The sequence below is a fragment of the Eretmochelys imbricata genome, chromosome 1 (genome assembly GCF_965152235.1).
Source record: "Eretmochelys imbricata isolate rEreImb1 chromosome 1, rEreImb1.hap1, whole genome shotgun sequence".
Classification (NCBI taxonomy): Eukaryota; Metazoa; Chordata; order Testudines; family Cheloniidae; genus Eretmochelys; species Eretmochelys imbricata.
The window spans coordinates 235,100,961-235,116,837 of NC_135572.1; the positions used below are offsets into that span (position 1 = coordinate 235,100,961).

At 40.4% G+C, this 15,877-nt stretch overlaps 1 protein-coding gene across 12 annotated transcripts in view; it reads left to right on the forward strand.

The window, feature by feature from the left end:
* Nucleotides 1-1,701: 1,701 nt before the first annotated feature.
* PHF21B (PHD finger protein 21B) overlaps nt 1,702-15,877 on the forward strand; it is a 205,982-nt gene continuing 191,806 nt past the window's right edge. For 2 of the 12 annotated variants that reach the window (XM_077825598.1, XM_077825589.1), the window contains exons 1-3: nt 1,705-2,223; nt 2,802-2,834; nt 3,117-3,182. In XM_077825598.1, the coding sequence (XP_077681724.1) occupies nt 2,170-2,223; nt 2,802-2,834; nt 3,117-3,182 (153 nt within the window). In that variant the 5' untranslated portion in view covers nt 1,705-2,169. Of the gene's footprint in view, nt 2,224-2,801; nt 2,835-3,116; nt 3,183-15,877 lie in introns of all 12 variants that reach the window. The other 10 variants (XM_077825617.1, XM_077825673.1, XM_077825637.1 and 7 more) reach the window with 9 other exon arrangements.

Genomic DNA, 15,877 nt, shown 5'->3' on the forward strand with positions numbered 1-15,877 from the left:
ACAGAAGTTGCACTGGTTTGCCCAAAGAGGAGGTGATGTACTGATTTAGTTAAACTTGTGCAGTTCTGATTATGATCTCTCTTACATTCATTTAGGCTTTGTCTACACTAGCACTTTTGTCAGCAAAACTTCTGTTGGTCGGGGATGTGGAAAAAACCACCTCCGACTGACATAAGTTTCACTGACAAAAGCGCTGGTGTGGACAGCGCTATTTTGGCTGGAGAGAGTCTCCCGCCAACGCAGCTACTACCGCTCGTTGGGGGTGGTTTAATTATGCTGGTGGAAGAGCTCTCTTCCGCTGGCATAGAGCGGCTACACAGGAGACCTTACAGCAGCAGTACAGCAGTGTAGACATAATCTTAGACTTGCCACTGTTATTTAACAAGCTGAGGGTTGTCTACACTTCAAATGCTACAGAGGTGCAGCTGCACCTCTATAGCGCTTCAGTGTAGACACTACCTACACTGTTGGGAGAAATTCTCCCATCACCCTGAGTAATCCATATTCCCCAAGAGATAGAAGCTAGGTTGATCAAAGAATTCTTCCATCGACCTAGTACTCTGTCTAAATGGAGATTTAGGTTGGCTTATGTCACTATGTCACTAAGGCGTGTGGATGCTCTTATGAAGACCATCCCTAAGTTTCTATACTCACAGTCACACAAATCACTGCATCATTTCACCTTTAGTTAAACCAGTGCAAGGTGTGCATAGGACAAGTTTCTGGCTGTTGTCAAGGTGATGATACACCTGCAGAGCAGAAGGTTAGTTGGGTCATGGTTATTGTGCATTTCCATACACTTCAATTTTTATTTATTTATTTTTTGAATACAGGGGGCCTTTAGCCTCAACCTTCAAAGTTAGGTTGTGTGTGTTTGGAGAAGGCCACCTTATTTTCAAAACCTCCCTCACCCCAGTGACAGCAACTTTTTAAACCTTAACTCCAGATTAACCCGTGTGTGTGTGTGTTAACAAAATATGTAAGAAACCAGTTTCTAGCCTGTTTAAATTGAGCAAGGTAAAAAACGACCTTGTTGCCATCATTGGCTGGCAGGTAACTGAACATCTTGGAGCAGGAATGCTGGAAAGCAGCGAGAGAAGAGGAAAGGGAGACAAGCGAGTGGAGCAAAGGCAGAAAATCCGAGTGAGTGTCGGGGAAAGGTAAGGACAGAGGGAAGGGGAAAGAGGACAGGATGAAAGCGTGTGTGTGTGAGAGAGAGAGAGAGAGAAAAACTTGCCTCCTCCCCAGCCTGTGTTGCGTTGGGACGATCTAATACTCCCCGCCCCTTGCCCCCAGTTCCAGGCCGGGCAAGAGCAGCCCCGCGGCCGCGGTGAGAGGCACCAATAGCCCTTGCCTTGCCCCGCAGCCCCACTCGTGCTTGACAGGCGGGGAGCCCGCGGCCCTGGCACCCGGAGAGGCAGCGGGACGCGGGGCACGGCCCGGCCCAGGCCCAAGCCCCCCACGCCTGGGGGCTCGCGCTGCCTCTCTCTCCGCCGCGGACTTTGTTGTTCCCTCGCCCTCCGCGGCGGCCGCGCGGCGCATGCGCCAGGAGAGCCGCTTCCAAGTCCCTTTTCCTCCCCCCCCCCGCCCCTTTTGCTCCATCCGGGCACCTCCGAATTAGCATTGACAGCCGTGGCACAACTTTTCCCGAGGCAAAGTGAAATCAAGGCGCGCACTCTGAGGAAAATATAGTCCCTGCCGTTTTAAGTCCCCCCCTCGTCCCCTCCGGAGGGGCGGGCGCGCTGCGGGGGGCGGTGACTCGGCTCCTGGGCGGAGCGGGGGCCGCCTGGGGCCCCCCGGGCGCAGCGCTGACGGGGGGGGGGCTGGGGCGGAGTCCCCCCCCCCAGTTTGGCGGAAAGTGAGTGATGAGTCTGTGTCCCTAGCAAAGAGGCAAAGAACTTGCTGTGCAGCCTGAGTAGTTGTTTCTTTCGATTCTTGTTGTGGCTTTTTTTCCTTTCCTTTTCTTTTCTTTTTAAATTGCGCTGCTCGGGGTGGGCTTGCCTGAGGGGAGGGGGGGTTGGTTGGTGGCTGCGGAGGAAAAACCAAACCCCCCCCCCCACATACACACTCCTCCTCCTCCTCCTCCTCCCCGAGAGCCAACGGAACAAAAACAAAAGAAACTTCGCCGGGCTCCGAAAGTGGCAGCAAAGTGCCTGGCAAGTTGCGGGGATGGAGCGACAGAGCTTGCAAGAGGCGTTAAAAGTGGAAATCCAGTGTCACCAGGTAACGCCGCGAGCCCGCGCGGCCGGCTGCCCTGGGGGGGGGGGGGAGAAGGGGAGGGGGGGCCGCGGGTGCGGGCGACCCGCAGGGAGCCAGCCTTGCAGGCTGAGCCAGGCGCGTTTGCTCCTTGTCGCAGGGTCTATCGATCAGGGGAGGGGGGCTGGGAGTGCGAGTGAAGAGGGGGGAGGCTGGAGCTGAGCCTGGGGGAGCCGGCGAGAGGCGCCCCCCCGCCGCCCCCCCCCCCCCGGGATCCCCTTCGGAATATCGAACACTTTGCAAAAGTAGTTTGGGAGACTGTTCGGCTGAGTTGTGTGTGTGTGTTGTGGAGCATCGGAGTTAACATTGCGGTTGGTGCTTGTGTGTGTGTGTGTGTGTGTTGGAGAGATTAGGACGAGACTTGAATATTTATGAGCTTTGCTTGAAACTGACTCGCAGTGTTTACTTGCCTCTTTGTTCCTTACCCCCTCCCTTCCCCTTCCCCACATACACACACACACACACACACATACACATTTTAAAAAAATCCATTAAACTTGGAACAGTTTCTAATTCCTCCTTTTTTGGGGTGGTTTTTTTTATAGAAACTAGTTGCACAGATGAAGCAAGATCCACAGGTAAATGCAGATCCTTTTTTCCTCTTCTTCAGTATTTTATCTCTGCTGTAATAAGCGCAGTTGTGCCGGGACAGCAGGATGAGAAACTTTATCAGTAAGAGATCTGATTTTGTAGTCTTCACTGAGCTTTTTGACTAAAGAGGGTGTTTATGTGTGTGTGCATGCTTTTGTACGGCGTTGATGAAACGGTTTTGCCTTTGAACAATGTCTTATCTCAAGTTTATTCATGACGGGTTAGTTTACACTTTGCCTTTAATATGCATTTTATTGCCATTTTTGCAGAACGGTGATCTTAAGAAACAAATCCATGAAAGGCAATCAAGAATAGCAGCTCTTAATGAAAAACAAGTAAGGAATAGATCGATTCAGTTCTGTTTCCCCCCCCCATGCACTTTCTAAACATCCTAAAAGTGGCTGCGTTCGCTGAAAAATACCGAGAGCAGAGAATAAAATATCCATTTTCCTAACTCTACAGTGAGAAAATGTATATTTTCAAAACGAGATCCGTTTCTTAGATCCCTTGCCTGGGGTGGGGGTTATAATAATAGTAAAAGGATAAGCAGTAGTTAAAACGTAAAAAAAAAAAAATAATAAAAAAAAATGAGGCGTCCATTTTGAGTTGGTCGACATGTTTTAGGAATATGGAAAATTCTCCTGTCTTGGGCTACTTTGTGCACTTCCGTGCAATGTGCTGAGCAAGAGAGTTGGGAACAAGGAGACTGGAGCCCAGGTCGGAGCCATTTCTGGTCTCAATTGCAAAACTGATTTTTATTGATCACTTTTTTTGCACTTGTCTTTCTCTTCCCTTGGTCTGATCTGACGTGTTAGCTTTGGATTTGAGTTCACTTAGGCACTTTCACTTTTTAAAAAAATAACCTGTTCCAGTTATAGGAAAATCTGAGGAGGGGAAACAAAACAAAATAGAAACCTTCCTCTCCCTTCCCCCCTCAGAAAACTTTTATTTTTTGTTTTGTTATGCACAAGTGACCCTTGTGTATAGTGCAATGTTTGACACCTCCTCCGCTCCTAATCCTCTTTCAGGATGAAAGAAAGTTCTTTATTGTGAGTTTGTTTGGGTTAGATCAGCTGATGGCGAGGAGCTGTGATTGTTAGGTTTCAGCACCACGATCAGATGCCATTGAACACTCCGCAACCCCATGTTTCCGCTGCGCTTTGCAAACGCTGCACACGCACACACACACACAACGACCCACTCCCTTGCCCCCCGCCCCTTCCACTTTCAGTACTTCTAATGCTTAAACGAAGCAGCGGCAGAAGCAGCTTGCAAAGCGAGTCCATGATCTGCCGGATTGAGTCACCATAGCAAATAACTTTCACCGTTCCACCTCCCCCCATCACAACTCCCCACCCCCCACTCTGCAGGATCATGCAGCTTTCCAAAAGCCCCTTTGGCAGCTAGATCCTGCTCCATCACCCCTCTCTTTCCCCCCGGCTGAATCGATCGCGATTCCTTCGGAATGCAGCAGCTCTTTCAGCACCAAAACTTGGAACAGCGCCTTTGGGGTTTTTTTTCCCCTCTCACAAAACAAAAAATCTTCCACCCTAGGAAAGAAACCTCGAGATTTGTAATATTCCTGGGGGAAAGAGAAGGAATTGTGTGTGTGTGGAGTTGTGGTTAAAGTTGAAAAGTGATCCGTGCATATTTAATATGTGCTCATAGAATGTATGCATGGATGGTGGTGATTATATGCAACCCTTTTCCGCCCAGTTTATTGTAATCAGAATTTGTCAGCACTCTCAATTTGGTAGTGGAAGCTTCCATTTTGTGAAGAAGGGGTGTTGGTTTCTTCCTAACATGGAGAAAAGTCTGCAGAGTTTGAAGGTGGGGGATGGGGCCCCATTCATGCTGAACATTACCATTTTGATTGCTTTGATGCCATTTTTGGAGGGGGAGGGGATAGACTACCCTATTCAGCCTAGCACAAAGATGTTTAATCACTGTATAGAATCAAATCAGATACTTTATTTTTTAAAGCAGATCTGACACTACATGATAGCTAAGAGCTGTTAGTCCTTTTATGCTGTGTAAAACAGCAAGTTGTTGACTCTAACACTACTAGGCTGAGCAGAGGATTTTTTTAAAACAAGGTAACAGCCTTTACTGCAACAATGCATCTTTATGTGTTCTTTCTTCAATGTGGAAATAGTTTTACTGGTTAAGTGGTATTTAGAACATACATTAGATCGTGTTTTGTGTATTGTAGCAACTATTTCAAGGCTGTTTAAATTTTTATGATGATAGTAAATGAGAAGCTATTTATTATGTGACATGCTGGAATTTAGATAAGGCAGAGAGAGATCTGAAAATACCATTTGAACATTCTGATGCAGCTGGGTGTAGAATATTATCACCCATCTTACACAACATCTTCTTGGAATCCCAAACTAACTAGTAAACAAGGGTTACATGTTATCTTTTTAACTCCCACTACCCACCCTATTTTCTAAAAATCCCTGTAAAGTGCAAAGTAAATAAAAATAAAAGTCAGAAAACAGTAAATATTGGCCTAGTGATTTAAACTAGTATTTTTCTACAAAAGTCGACAGTATTATATTTCTTCTGCTTGTTTTGATGTTCTATGCAACAAGATAGATAGGGGCTAGGTGGTGATTTAGTATGCTCTTGCTCCAGACTGCCACCTCTGGAGGCCTGGTTTGAATCTTTCTTAGGTCACAAATGAAATGAGTTTGGAGGGCTCAGCCTTTGACCATGTCACAAAAATATTATGTAACTTTGCAGATTTTGGTATGATTAGCAATTTCTCCTTAGAAAATGTCCATCACTGAATTATCAGATGCTACAGGGTATGATAGAGGTACCTTTAACATTAGTGTAATAGGTGTTTGTCCAATCATGGATCTGTTATTGATTTCAGCCTCTTGCTTGCATTAGTACAACGCCCTTCCCCCCTGCTGCTATACATTTAAATAAATCTTACGAAGCTTGGAGGGGCAATAGTGATTGTTTCAATATATACTTTTGAAAACAGTGGGTTTTTAATTTCTTTTCAAACCAGTTGTAGATTTGTTTAGGCACAACTGATTTAGAACACGATAATTCTGGACTTTATTGTGCTTATACTAAATACAAAAGATATTAAGATTACATTTCAGTTAAAATGCACATGTGGATGATGAAATAGACAGTAAAATGAATAGATGATCACACTAACTACATCTGTTTAAAAATATAACAGTGGGGAGTAGTATCTTTCACTGCCCCAATCATCAGTTTCCCTTCTGAGCCATTGGAATTTATTGCAGCATTTACTTTTTTTTTTTTCAATTAAAAATAAGAACACAGACAAAGTATCCAGATGGATTCAAGTGTTTGGGTATGGGTTCAAATGTGCAAAACATAGATTTATGCAAGAAATTGGATTTCAATTTACAACCAAATTAAATTCCTGTATAGTCATCCAGTATTTCTCTTACATTGTCAATGTACAGGAATATGGAATGAAATGTACTTTATAATATTTATTTGAAAATGTTGGGAAAATATTAAAGATGGGTTTTTTTTTTGTGTCACTTAAATCAATACTTAAATTTACCTCTTGCTCAGAAAGGCAAAGTTAGACTTTTCTTACATTAAGTCTACCTGCACATTTTGTACACTACAGTTTTGTTGAATTGTAATACCATTTGAGAGTAGGGTACCTCTTCTTTAACAAGATATGATGTGTGAAGACTCCATTAGTTGGTCCAGTGGTTTTACACCTTGAATCCATATCACATGCAGAGCAGCAGTAACGTTTTTATCTAAATTGTCAAGCAATAAGAATTTTGATGTAAATAAAAGAATAATCATAAGAACCAGGTTTGTTCTTTAAAAGCATGTTTGAGGTACTCTGCTACACATATTTTTGTGCGTTCTGTTTGGTCATGAAGTCAATATGCTGTTTTTTAAAAAAATTACTTCTTAATAACAACACTTAACTGATTAAAAACCAAAGCAAAAACCCAAATCACAAGTTAAACTGTTTCTGAGATCAGCATTGGGTGGTAAACCAGGTCTTGGAAAATTAACAGTAAGGATGTGTATGTAGACTGCTATATTTTTAACTGTGATGAACTCTGAATTCAAACAGCCTGTCCTGGAGCACAGCAATAAAAATATGTCTTCCTGAAAGACATAATGTGTATACCATTCACTTGTGCATTGCCTCATTTCTTTACCATAATTTACTATCTACATAGAAGATCAACATTAGTCTCAAAGAGGATGTCCCACGGTGGGGTTATTGCTGGTTTGTCTTTTTGTAGTGCATATCTGAAATTAAATCATTGACTGTATTTTGCCATTGGTGACCCCGTCAAAATATCTTCATGGGATGTGTTAGACTTTGTAAAATTAGTGTGTGCTTCTTAAGCACAGGGAGTTTGTTGGAGACTCTTTCATTCAAGATGTTGGCTTTACGTATGTTCTGTCTGTCTTTCAGAGGGGTGTTTTTTGATATAGTGAAATCCAAGCTGTGCTATGCCTGAAAATGGCAGCATTGTTTACACATGTGAAAGGGGAAATTATTGACATTTGCTAAAGCTCAGTATTTCATATGGTTGGGTACTTTCAAAATTGTTGAAATAAAATAGAGGTTACAAGTGTCAATGAAAACAGAGATAAGACCTGAACGGGGTTTCCAAATTAAGTAGAACCAAGGTCAAATTCTGCCCACAGAAAGATAGACTCAGAGAGAGAGAGAGAACTCTAAACTTATTTTGGTGGCAGTAGGCTCTAAGGGCCCTATCCAATGCTCATTGAAGTGAATAGAGATTATTTTTTATTTACTTGTATTGAAGTAGCACCTAGGAGCCCTAGTCATGGACCAGGAGCCCACTGTGCTAGGTGCTGCAAAAACAGAACAAAAAGACAGTCTCTGCTCCAATATTGCTGTAGGATCATGGCTTTGGATCAGGCTCTAAATTGGTGATGAACCTTGAAGTGGAATTTTAAACTTTCCAATTACGCTTTGAGTCTTTAAAATGCAGACACAAGAAGTAATTTAAATGTGGGCTTGACTTTGCAGTCCTTCTGTGCACAGAGCTTCTATTGACTTCACTGGCACTTCTGAACAAATGGAAAATCAAGTGAAGTTATTGGATCTAAGTGAAGATTAGTTCTGGGCTGGTAATTTAGAAAGCTATAGTTCCTCATGTTTTCCTACAATCTGCTAGTAATTTATTGGTTGCTTTGCTATCTGAGTAAAAAAATGACAAATTTACCATCCGCTCCTTGGAGAGGAAATTTGGGAATATAGTTTATATAAAGGCAATCCTAGCATTCTTCTTTATGCTTTCAATAAAGTTACATGAGATTAGGTGCTCATATTGGGGGAGGGGAGGAAAGGTTGTAAAAAGCATTTTCACAGAGTTTCAAGCACAGCACAAACATACTTGTGGCTTTCTGCTTTGCGTTTGATTTGCCCTTATAAAAACCACTGAAATTGCCAACCCTGAATGTAAACATAGTGCTGAAGGGGATTTTGATCAACATTTGCTTAGTGGCAGTCTGATTGGCAGGTGAAATGTGGTCTTATTCTAGCATTTTTCTTTTACTGTACACTATTCCATACATGTACAGTACATCACTTGGCAGTGCTAAGGGTTGAAAAGTGAATGTAACGTACATTCTAACCATTTAAAAGAGTACACTTTGATATTTTAGCCACTTAAAACACCTGCTGTCAGAACAGTACAATTGATTTCAATTAACTTTGAATTTCTTCAATAAGATGACTCTTATAATAACTCCAGTAATCCCATGATGCCTCATTAGAGGAGCTGGCTATGATGATTATCCCTGTGATTTAACAATTTTTTTTCCTTCTAATGCCTTTGTCTATTCAGAAAAAGGAATTATAGTAACAATACCTTTTTATTTCACATGTAGTCTTACACTAAAGGTACTTGCTACCTGTTACATGTTGTATAATATCTAATTGTACTGCAGCAAGATATTTGTTCTTAAATATCTGATGCTTTGACAGCAAACATATCAGAGAAACTTTTGTTGTATGTGTGGAATGTATTTTATAGGTACCCTGTGTCACAGAGTTAGAAAGTTTTCAGAGTAGCAGCCATTAGTCTGTATCTGCAAAAAGAAAAGGAGTACTTGTGACACCTTAGGTCTTCACTGGGGGGCGGGGGGGGGTCGATCTAAGATACGCAACTTCAGCTATGAGAATAGCGTAGCTGAAGTCAACGTATCTTAGATTGACTTAGAATCACTTACTTCGCATCCTTGTGGCGCGGGATCGATGGCCACCACTCCCCCGTTGACTCCGCTTCCGCCTCTCGCCCTGGTGGACTTCTGGAGTCGACGGCAGAGTGATCGGGGATCGATTTATCGTGTCTACACTAGACACGATAAATCGATCCCCAATAGATCGATCACTACCCGCCAATCCGGCGGGTAGTGTAGACGCGGCCTTAGAAACTAACAAATTTATTTGAGCATAAGCTTTTGTGAGCTACAGCTCACTTCATCGGATGCAGTGAGTTGTAGCTCACAAAAGCTTATGTTCAAATAAATTTGTTAGTCTCTAAGGTGCCACAAGCACTCCTTTTCTTTTTAGAGTTAGAAAGCGTTAGGTATGTATGCACAGCTGAAAAAGGCCATGCTCCCCCTCACTCTTTTCACAGAAGTTTCATTAGTGGGCCAGATCCTCAGTTCATCCAGATCAGTGTGGCTTCAATGGAGCTATGCCAGTTTACTCCAGCTGGGGATCTGGCTTGTTGACTTCAATGGGAATTCTGCTTGCGGTGACAAAGTAGAATATGGCCCTGTCTCTCCATAGTATGAGACTGGGGAAAGGGTTTTGTAGGTTAATATGAAATCACATTTCCAGTGGGACAGTGCATCATTCTAAACACTTTTTTGTTCAAGTTGAGGAAACCATTTCTCAACTCATTCCATTTGATTTTTTTCAGTTGAAAGCTACAAAGGCACATAAAACCACATTAATACAGAGTTACTTTTAAATGTGTTTATCTTTGCTTTCCTCTTTATGGTAAAGATAACATATACGCTGATTATAAAATGATACACTTCCCCCCTCCCTGCAAAATCTGAGGCATCAACACAATTTCTAATCAATAAGAGTTAAAGGGTAGAAGTTTGCAAATCAATAAGACAAGGCCATGGTAAATGGTGTGTCTATGACCATGATGTCAAAAAGGGGGCGGTTTCTACATGCAAAGTTGACTGAAGCTGGCAAAGTCTAAAAAAAACGTGCTGCAAGTCAAGATAAGAACAAAGAAGAACAAAAAAAAATTGGATTAATTGAAATGCAGATTTGTCTTTCTCCCATTAAAGTAAAGTCAGTTAGTGTAGCCTGACTGAATCATATTTGGTCTGCCTTTTCACCTCCGCTTGTTAAATCACCCTATGTACATTTCTTTTAGGTATATCCTATTTGAGGATTTCTTTTTTACTTAAGGTGGTAACACCTCATTGTTTGAAAATGCTCTTCTGAAGATAAAATGTACGTCCTTAAGCGCGTGCGCTCGCATTTGTTTTTGAGTCAGCTACTTATTGTTATGTAGTAGCAATTTCCAGAGTGTCCTATGAAATTGCTGATGCGGCTTAGTTCTAGCTACAGCCTCCCGACTCCCAGTAGTAAGCATCTCTTGAAATCTAATACGTACTACTTTTTTTTTTTTTTTTTTGCACAGCACATACAGACTGTTTAATATACAAAGAAAAAGGGGAAAAAATATGAAGCAGCATTTTTTTTTTATTTTTAACTCACAGAATAGTAAACTTGTGGCCCAAGTTTAGGATAGAAATGGACGCACTTGGCTGCTGGGAAAGTAAAACACAAAACTAGGCCTGAATGTGGCTGCAGTAAAATCAACACAAGAAGTAGCTCTAGTGTGTAGCATTTTGTCTAAGAACTCTGTAGAAATGATCTGCAGTGCTGATCTGTGTTTTTGAGAAACGGTGCTCCTTTTCAAAGTTTGGATTTAGTCCTAAGAGACTAGGTGTACAGGCTGTGGCAGGAAGAGAGTGTTTGCCTAAAAATTTTTTTGATTGCTTACATTTAAGCAACAGAAGCATGTCACTGGACTTGAAACAGAAATCAAATCTGTATAGTATATAGAAGGTTTTTCTTTCTAGAACTATTTCACTTGATAATGTTGTCCTTTCTTTGTGAGGTAGCTTATCTTGCATCCAGGGAGGAAGGGAAGAGACTCTCTGGGCTAACTCAGTTATTGATAACAGATCTTAAAGGTTACGGAAAGTAAAAAAATTATATTGCATTTTGATTAACATGAGTCAAGCGAGAACATTGAAACCTTAGACATGCAACGCAGATTAACTTGCATTTTCTGTAATTTTCCGTTTTCTGAAGCTCTTTGAATCAGCTAGGATTGCCTAAAGATTTATTGACGAATTGAAGCTTTTCTTAAGTGTGAAAAAGATGAGAAAAGATTCCTGTCTCAGAACTGTACAGATTCAAGTGTGTGTGTGCAAGGTCTTTCTTTTTGATATCATTCAGGCAGAAAGTCAATATGCGCATGTAAATGAGCCTGAAAATGTAATTAAAAATATATACATACTGGTGACTGTGATACAGAATTTAATATGAGATGCAGGTTACAAAGTGACAAGTAGCATTTCCTATAATCAGCGATACTAACTCTGCTCTATGATTTATGCATTTCATCTGCTATTAAATGCACCATAGATAAATGCTAGCATTATTTCTTAAAATATAATTTTTCAGCACAGTAAGCAAATGCAAAAAATATCTTGCTCCCTCTTCACCCTCTCCCCTCCAATCCCCCCCCAACTAAAATCCCCACTATCAAGATGTTACTACAGAGAGGAGAAGAATTCTGTAGAAGGTCAGATAAAGGCCTCCCTGATAACGTATCTTTGCCTGAAAGAAAATGTCACAAAATAGACTTATTGGTGTTGTTAATGCATTAAGATCAAGGAAGTTTTGGAAATTGTTAACATATGTCTAGGAATCAACATACAGATGAAAAACTGGACAAATTGCCAGCAGAAAGGCATAAATAATCTTGGCCTCTTTTTCAGTGTCTGTAGCATAATATTGTTTTGCACATGAAAGGTAAATTAAGAGGCAGATGTCTCCCAGATTCCAAACTTAACAACAAAGACCCAGGCTCTTTTTCCTAAAGTATTCTCATCCCTTCTAAAAGTTAGGTCAGAGTGATGAGAAAGTAAAATGTCACTATAGAAATTAACAATTCCACTTTCCAGCTAACAGAGAAGCTACTTTTCAAAGGTTTATTTCTCATTAAACAATAAAAGTGGAACATAAATATGTTTCTGTAAACATCCCTGCAGCCCATAAATATATATAAATGAAGCCAGTCTGATTTACGTTATTTTGTTAACATTCTTTGCTGAGTAGGCTTGGATGAAGTACAACCTCTTCATATAGAGGATCTAATTATAAATACAAGGGACAGAACCAAATAAGCAGTCTTTAAAGGGAAAAGAATCTGGCAGCTTTGTTTAAAGTGTCCTTTAATGAACTTCTTTAGCAGCTTGTATCTTAGCAACACATTTTATTACATACCAGTGCGGGAGAAGCAGTTTGCAGATGGAGTTGCACACAGTAATTTATTTCCACCCCCCCTTCTCCTCCCCCCACCCTTTTCTCTGTGGTGACTCAACTGGAATGTTCAGACTAGCTTTCTAACACTGATAGCTCACTCTAAATCCCTGATTGGTTCATTTGTATCTGTTCTGTTGTCTTAGTTGATGAAAAAGGCATTTTACTATGTTAAATACATAGTGACTTTGCTTGCTTTTAGAAATAGATGCAGATATGACTATTTTGAACGGGCACAGTGTTTAAAATAAACACAAGTTTGCTTCTTGCAATCCACCTCCCTCCCACACTGTACTTTCTTCTGTGTGCTAACTCATGTACATGGCACTGACCAGTTTCTAGATTTGTTGACTATTTACTCTCAACTCCTAAATGGGGTTATTTTAATCTATTATTCGCTGTGCTAAAATTGAATGGAATCTTATAGGAACATTTACAGTCTTTTTTTTCTTCTTCTTAATCAGAAACCTACCATTTTAAAATCTAAATACATCAAGAAATAACTGGAGTTATATAAAGCAGTCTGTTACTATCCCCTTTTTTGGATAATCTGTAATCCTTACTACTTTTTGATAACAGTCCCTTTTGCTGATTATGGGCCAGATTCTACCAGTTTGTCTTGAATATTCAACTCTGTGAGTAGTAGCTTCATTGATTTCAGTGAGACTAATCAAGTAGTGAGGTACTACTCAACATGAGTAAGGGTGGCAGAATCTGGCCCTATAAGATTTGTTTCTGTTTTAAAGTGGATGGGGGGGAGGAAGGGGAAATGCATTCGATAAACAAAAGTAAACACTATTCAACTAACTCTGAATCTGAACTCTAGAGTCAGATTTTCATCTCATCTGGACAGGTGTAAATCCAGAGTAGCTCGATTGACTTCAGAGGAAAGATTTTGGATTTGCAGTGGTGTAACAGAGATCTGACCCTGGCCTGGATATTTGGAGGGGGGATGAAAAGGAACTAACAAATTAAGACAGAACTCGGGGAACCTAAAGAGGCATTTTGGAAGTAGTGCTAAAGATATTGGTCTTGGAGAAGCTTTTGTAAAATGTCAGTTGTAACAAACAAGTCAGAGCTAATATTCAAAAGATTCTATTAAATAAACCCATTTCACAAAGTCCATTGCTAGTCGCAAGAGGATAATAAATCATTTATGAAGGCCATGGAATTTTTTTTCTTCTTTTCTTCACATTTGTTTAACTGTAAATTCATTCCCAATCACTTGCAAATCCTTACATTCCTTGAATCCGAAATTAAATACTGAACTTTCTTTTCAGACTAAATGATGCATGCGTTTGACTCTAGTTTTTTCTCTGATGGGTCAAGGGGTAGTTTCTCTTGTCACCTCAGCATTCGAGATACTCCAGCCAAATCAGTAGCATTAAAGTAATCCATTCTACTTGAAAAAAAGATGTACAATACAATGGATGAGCCATCCCTCTTTGAAAATGCTATGATATTAGACCCTAGATAGTGGGCTGTCCTCTGAATCCGAAAGTGATTTAAGTTGCCATGTGATTAACTTATTCTTTTCTTTTTGTGATTCAGTCCACTGTTTATTAACTTAAATTGGATTGAAAAAAACTCTAAACTGTGGAATGCATCAGGATCTTGCACAACTGCCAGGATTAACGATGATAGCCTGAGCTGTTGAACAAGCAAAATCATGAAATTCACAATATTGTTAGACAAAAGGGATTATATGCTTTGTGGTAGTTGTATTGGTCTTAATAGAAAGGACCACCATTTTCTAGTACATTTCATATCCCACTGTGAAGGATAACATTTACAGAAAGTGTAGCATTTGAAGCCCTTGTCTCACTATCATTATGTTTTTTCTGTTTCAGTGTCTGGAATATTTAGGCAATGTGTAAAAGCAGGAGACTTAATATATATAAAGAAACTCCCTCTGCAGATATTGTAGTAGTGAAGAAGACAATGGAGCATTTAATTATTTCTCCAAGATTCAGTATGTTAAAGAAACAGTTAGAAACCCATGTATCTGATTTACCAAAGCAAAACAACCGTCTTGAATTTTTCTTCTCAATTCAATAAGACAAGAAAATATTCTTGTTTCTAGAAGCACAAGCACTTCCAGAAACTTCTTTAAGTTTCTGAGCAATAGCATGGTAGCTCATTACAGAAGTACTTTGACTGAGGGAAACTTAAAGGAACTTCCATCCCCAGATGAAGCAAAAGACTCATTTATAAACAATGAGTGCAGCAACAATAGAAAGCTGAGTGCATTCTGCATGAATAATATAACTGAGGGTTGTGAAAAGCCTGTGATTTTAGTATGCCAAACCCAGTGTAGGAGTGCAGTGTTCAGCTGATTTCCACCCCCTCCCCCCAACACTCAGGATTCATCCTGTCTCTCCCCCATGCATATGCGCAAACATACGCACTCAGAGAATTAACTATGATGAATAAAAGAGTGAAGTCTTCAAACTACTGTGCAGGGATGTTGAGGGTTGAAATCACATTCACAAAAATGAGGGAATTCAGGGCTGAGGCTGGAAATCTAGGCCAATACTCCAGCCTTAATGCTTATCTTATGTGTGGAGGAAAAGCCTAAGACATGACTTAAGACTACAGTTTGGATGTCATCCTTTATTTTCAGCTTAGATAGTTTGACTTTCTTTGGCTTTGAGAGTTTAAATCAGAGTACTTACATGGGCTCTAGTAGGAACTCTGAGTCCTTGGCATCTCTAAAACTCCAGTCGCTTTTATGTATGCATTTAAATATGCATTTAGATGTCTGACTTTAGGTGTCCAGGTTGAAAATTTTGGCCACAGATTTTTTATCATTACATTTCCTTAATTATTATTTTTTAATGTAGTCCTCTGGAAAGGTACTGATTGAAGCTCTTTGGGGTAGGGACCATCTTTTTGTTCTATGTTTATACAGCACTTAGGGGTCCTGGACCATGACTGGGGCTCATAGGTGCTGCCACAACATTAATAATAATTAATATAATAATAAATATTACATTGAAAGTATCAGTGGCTAAAGTTTACCCATTGTCAGGTTTACAGCATGAGTGCTGGTAGAGCAAGGTTTGCCTAAAACTTCGCTTGGAGTCTGTCTATACTAGGTAAAAAAAGTGGGTGTTTGCAAAGTGGTAACTAACCTGTTATGGCAAATGTTGTAAAATGCTACTGTAGACAGGGCAAGTTTGAGTTTTACCTTAATTATGCTGGTTGAGATAAATCCTACAGGGTCCACTATCATATGTTTGCTATTGTGCTAAGAAGATACCTCTTTCCCTTTAAAGATGAGAATGTAGCTTTTTTTTTTTTTTTTTTTAACCAGTTCAGTCCTTGGTGCCTCTTTGCTGCCAAATGTGAAAGATTTTGTATGATGTGGACAGCTGTGTACTAAGAATTAGACCGAATCCACTAACTCATTTCACATAGATCACCAAAAAT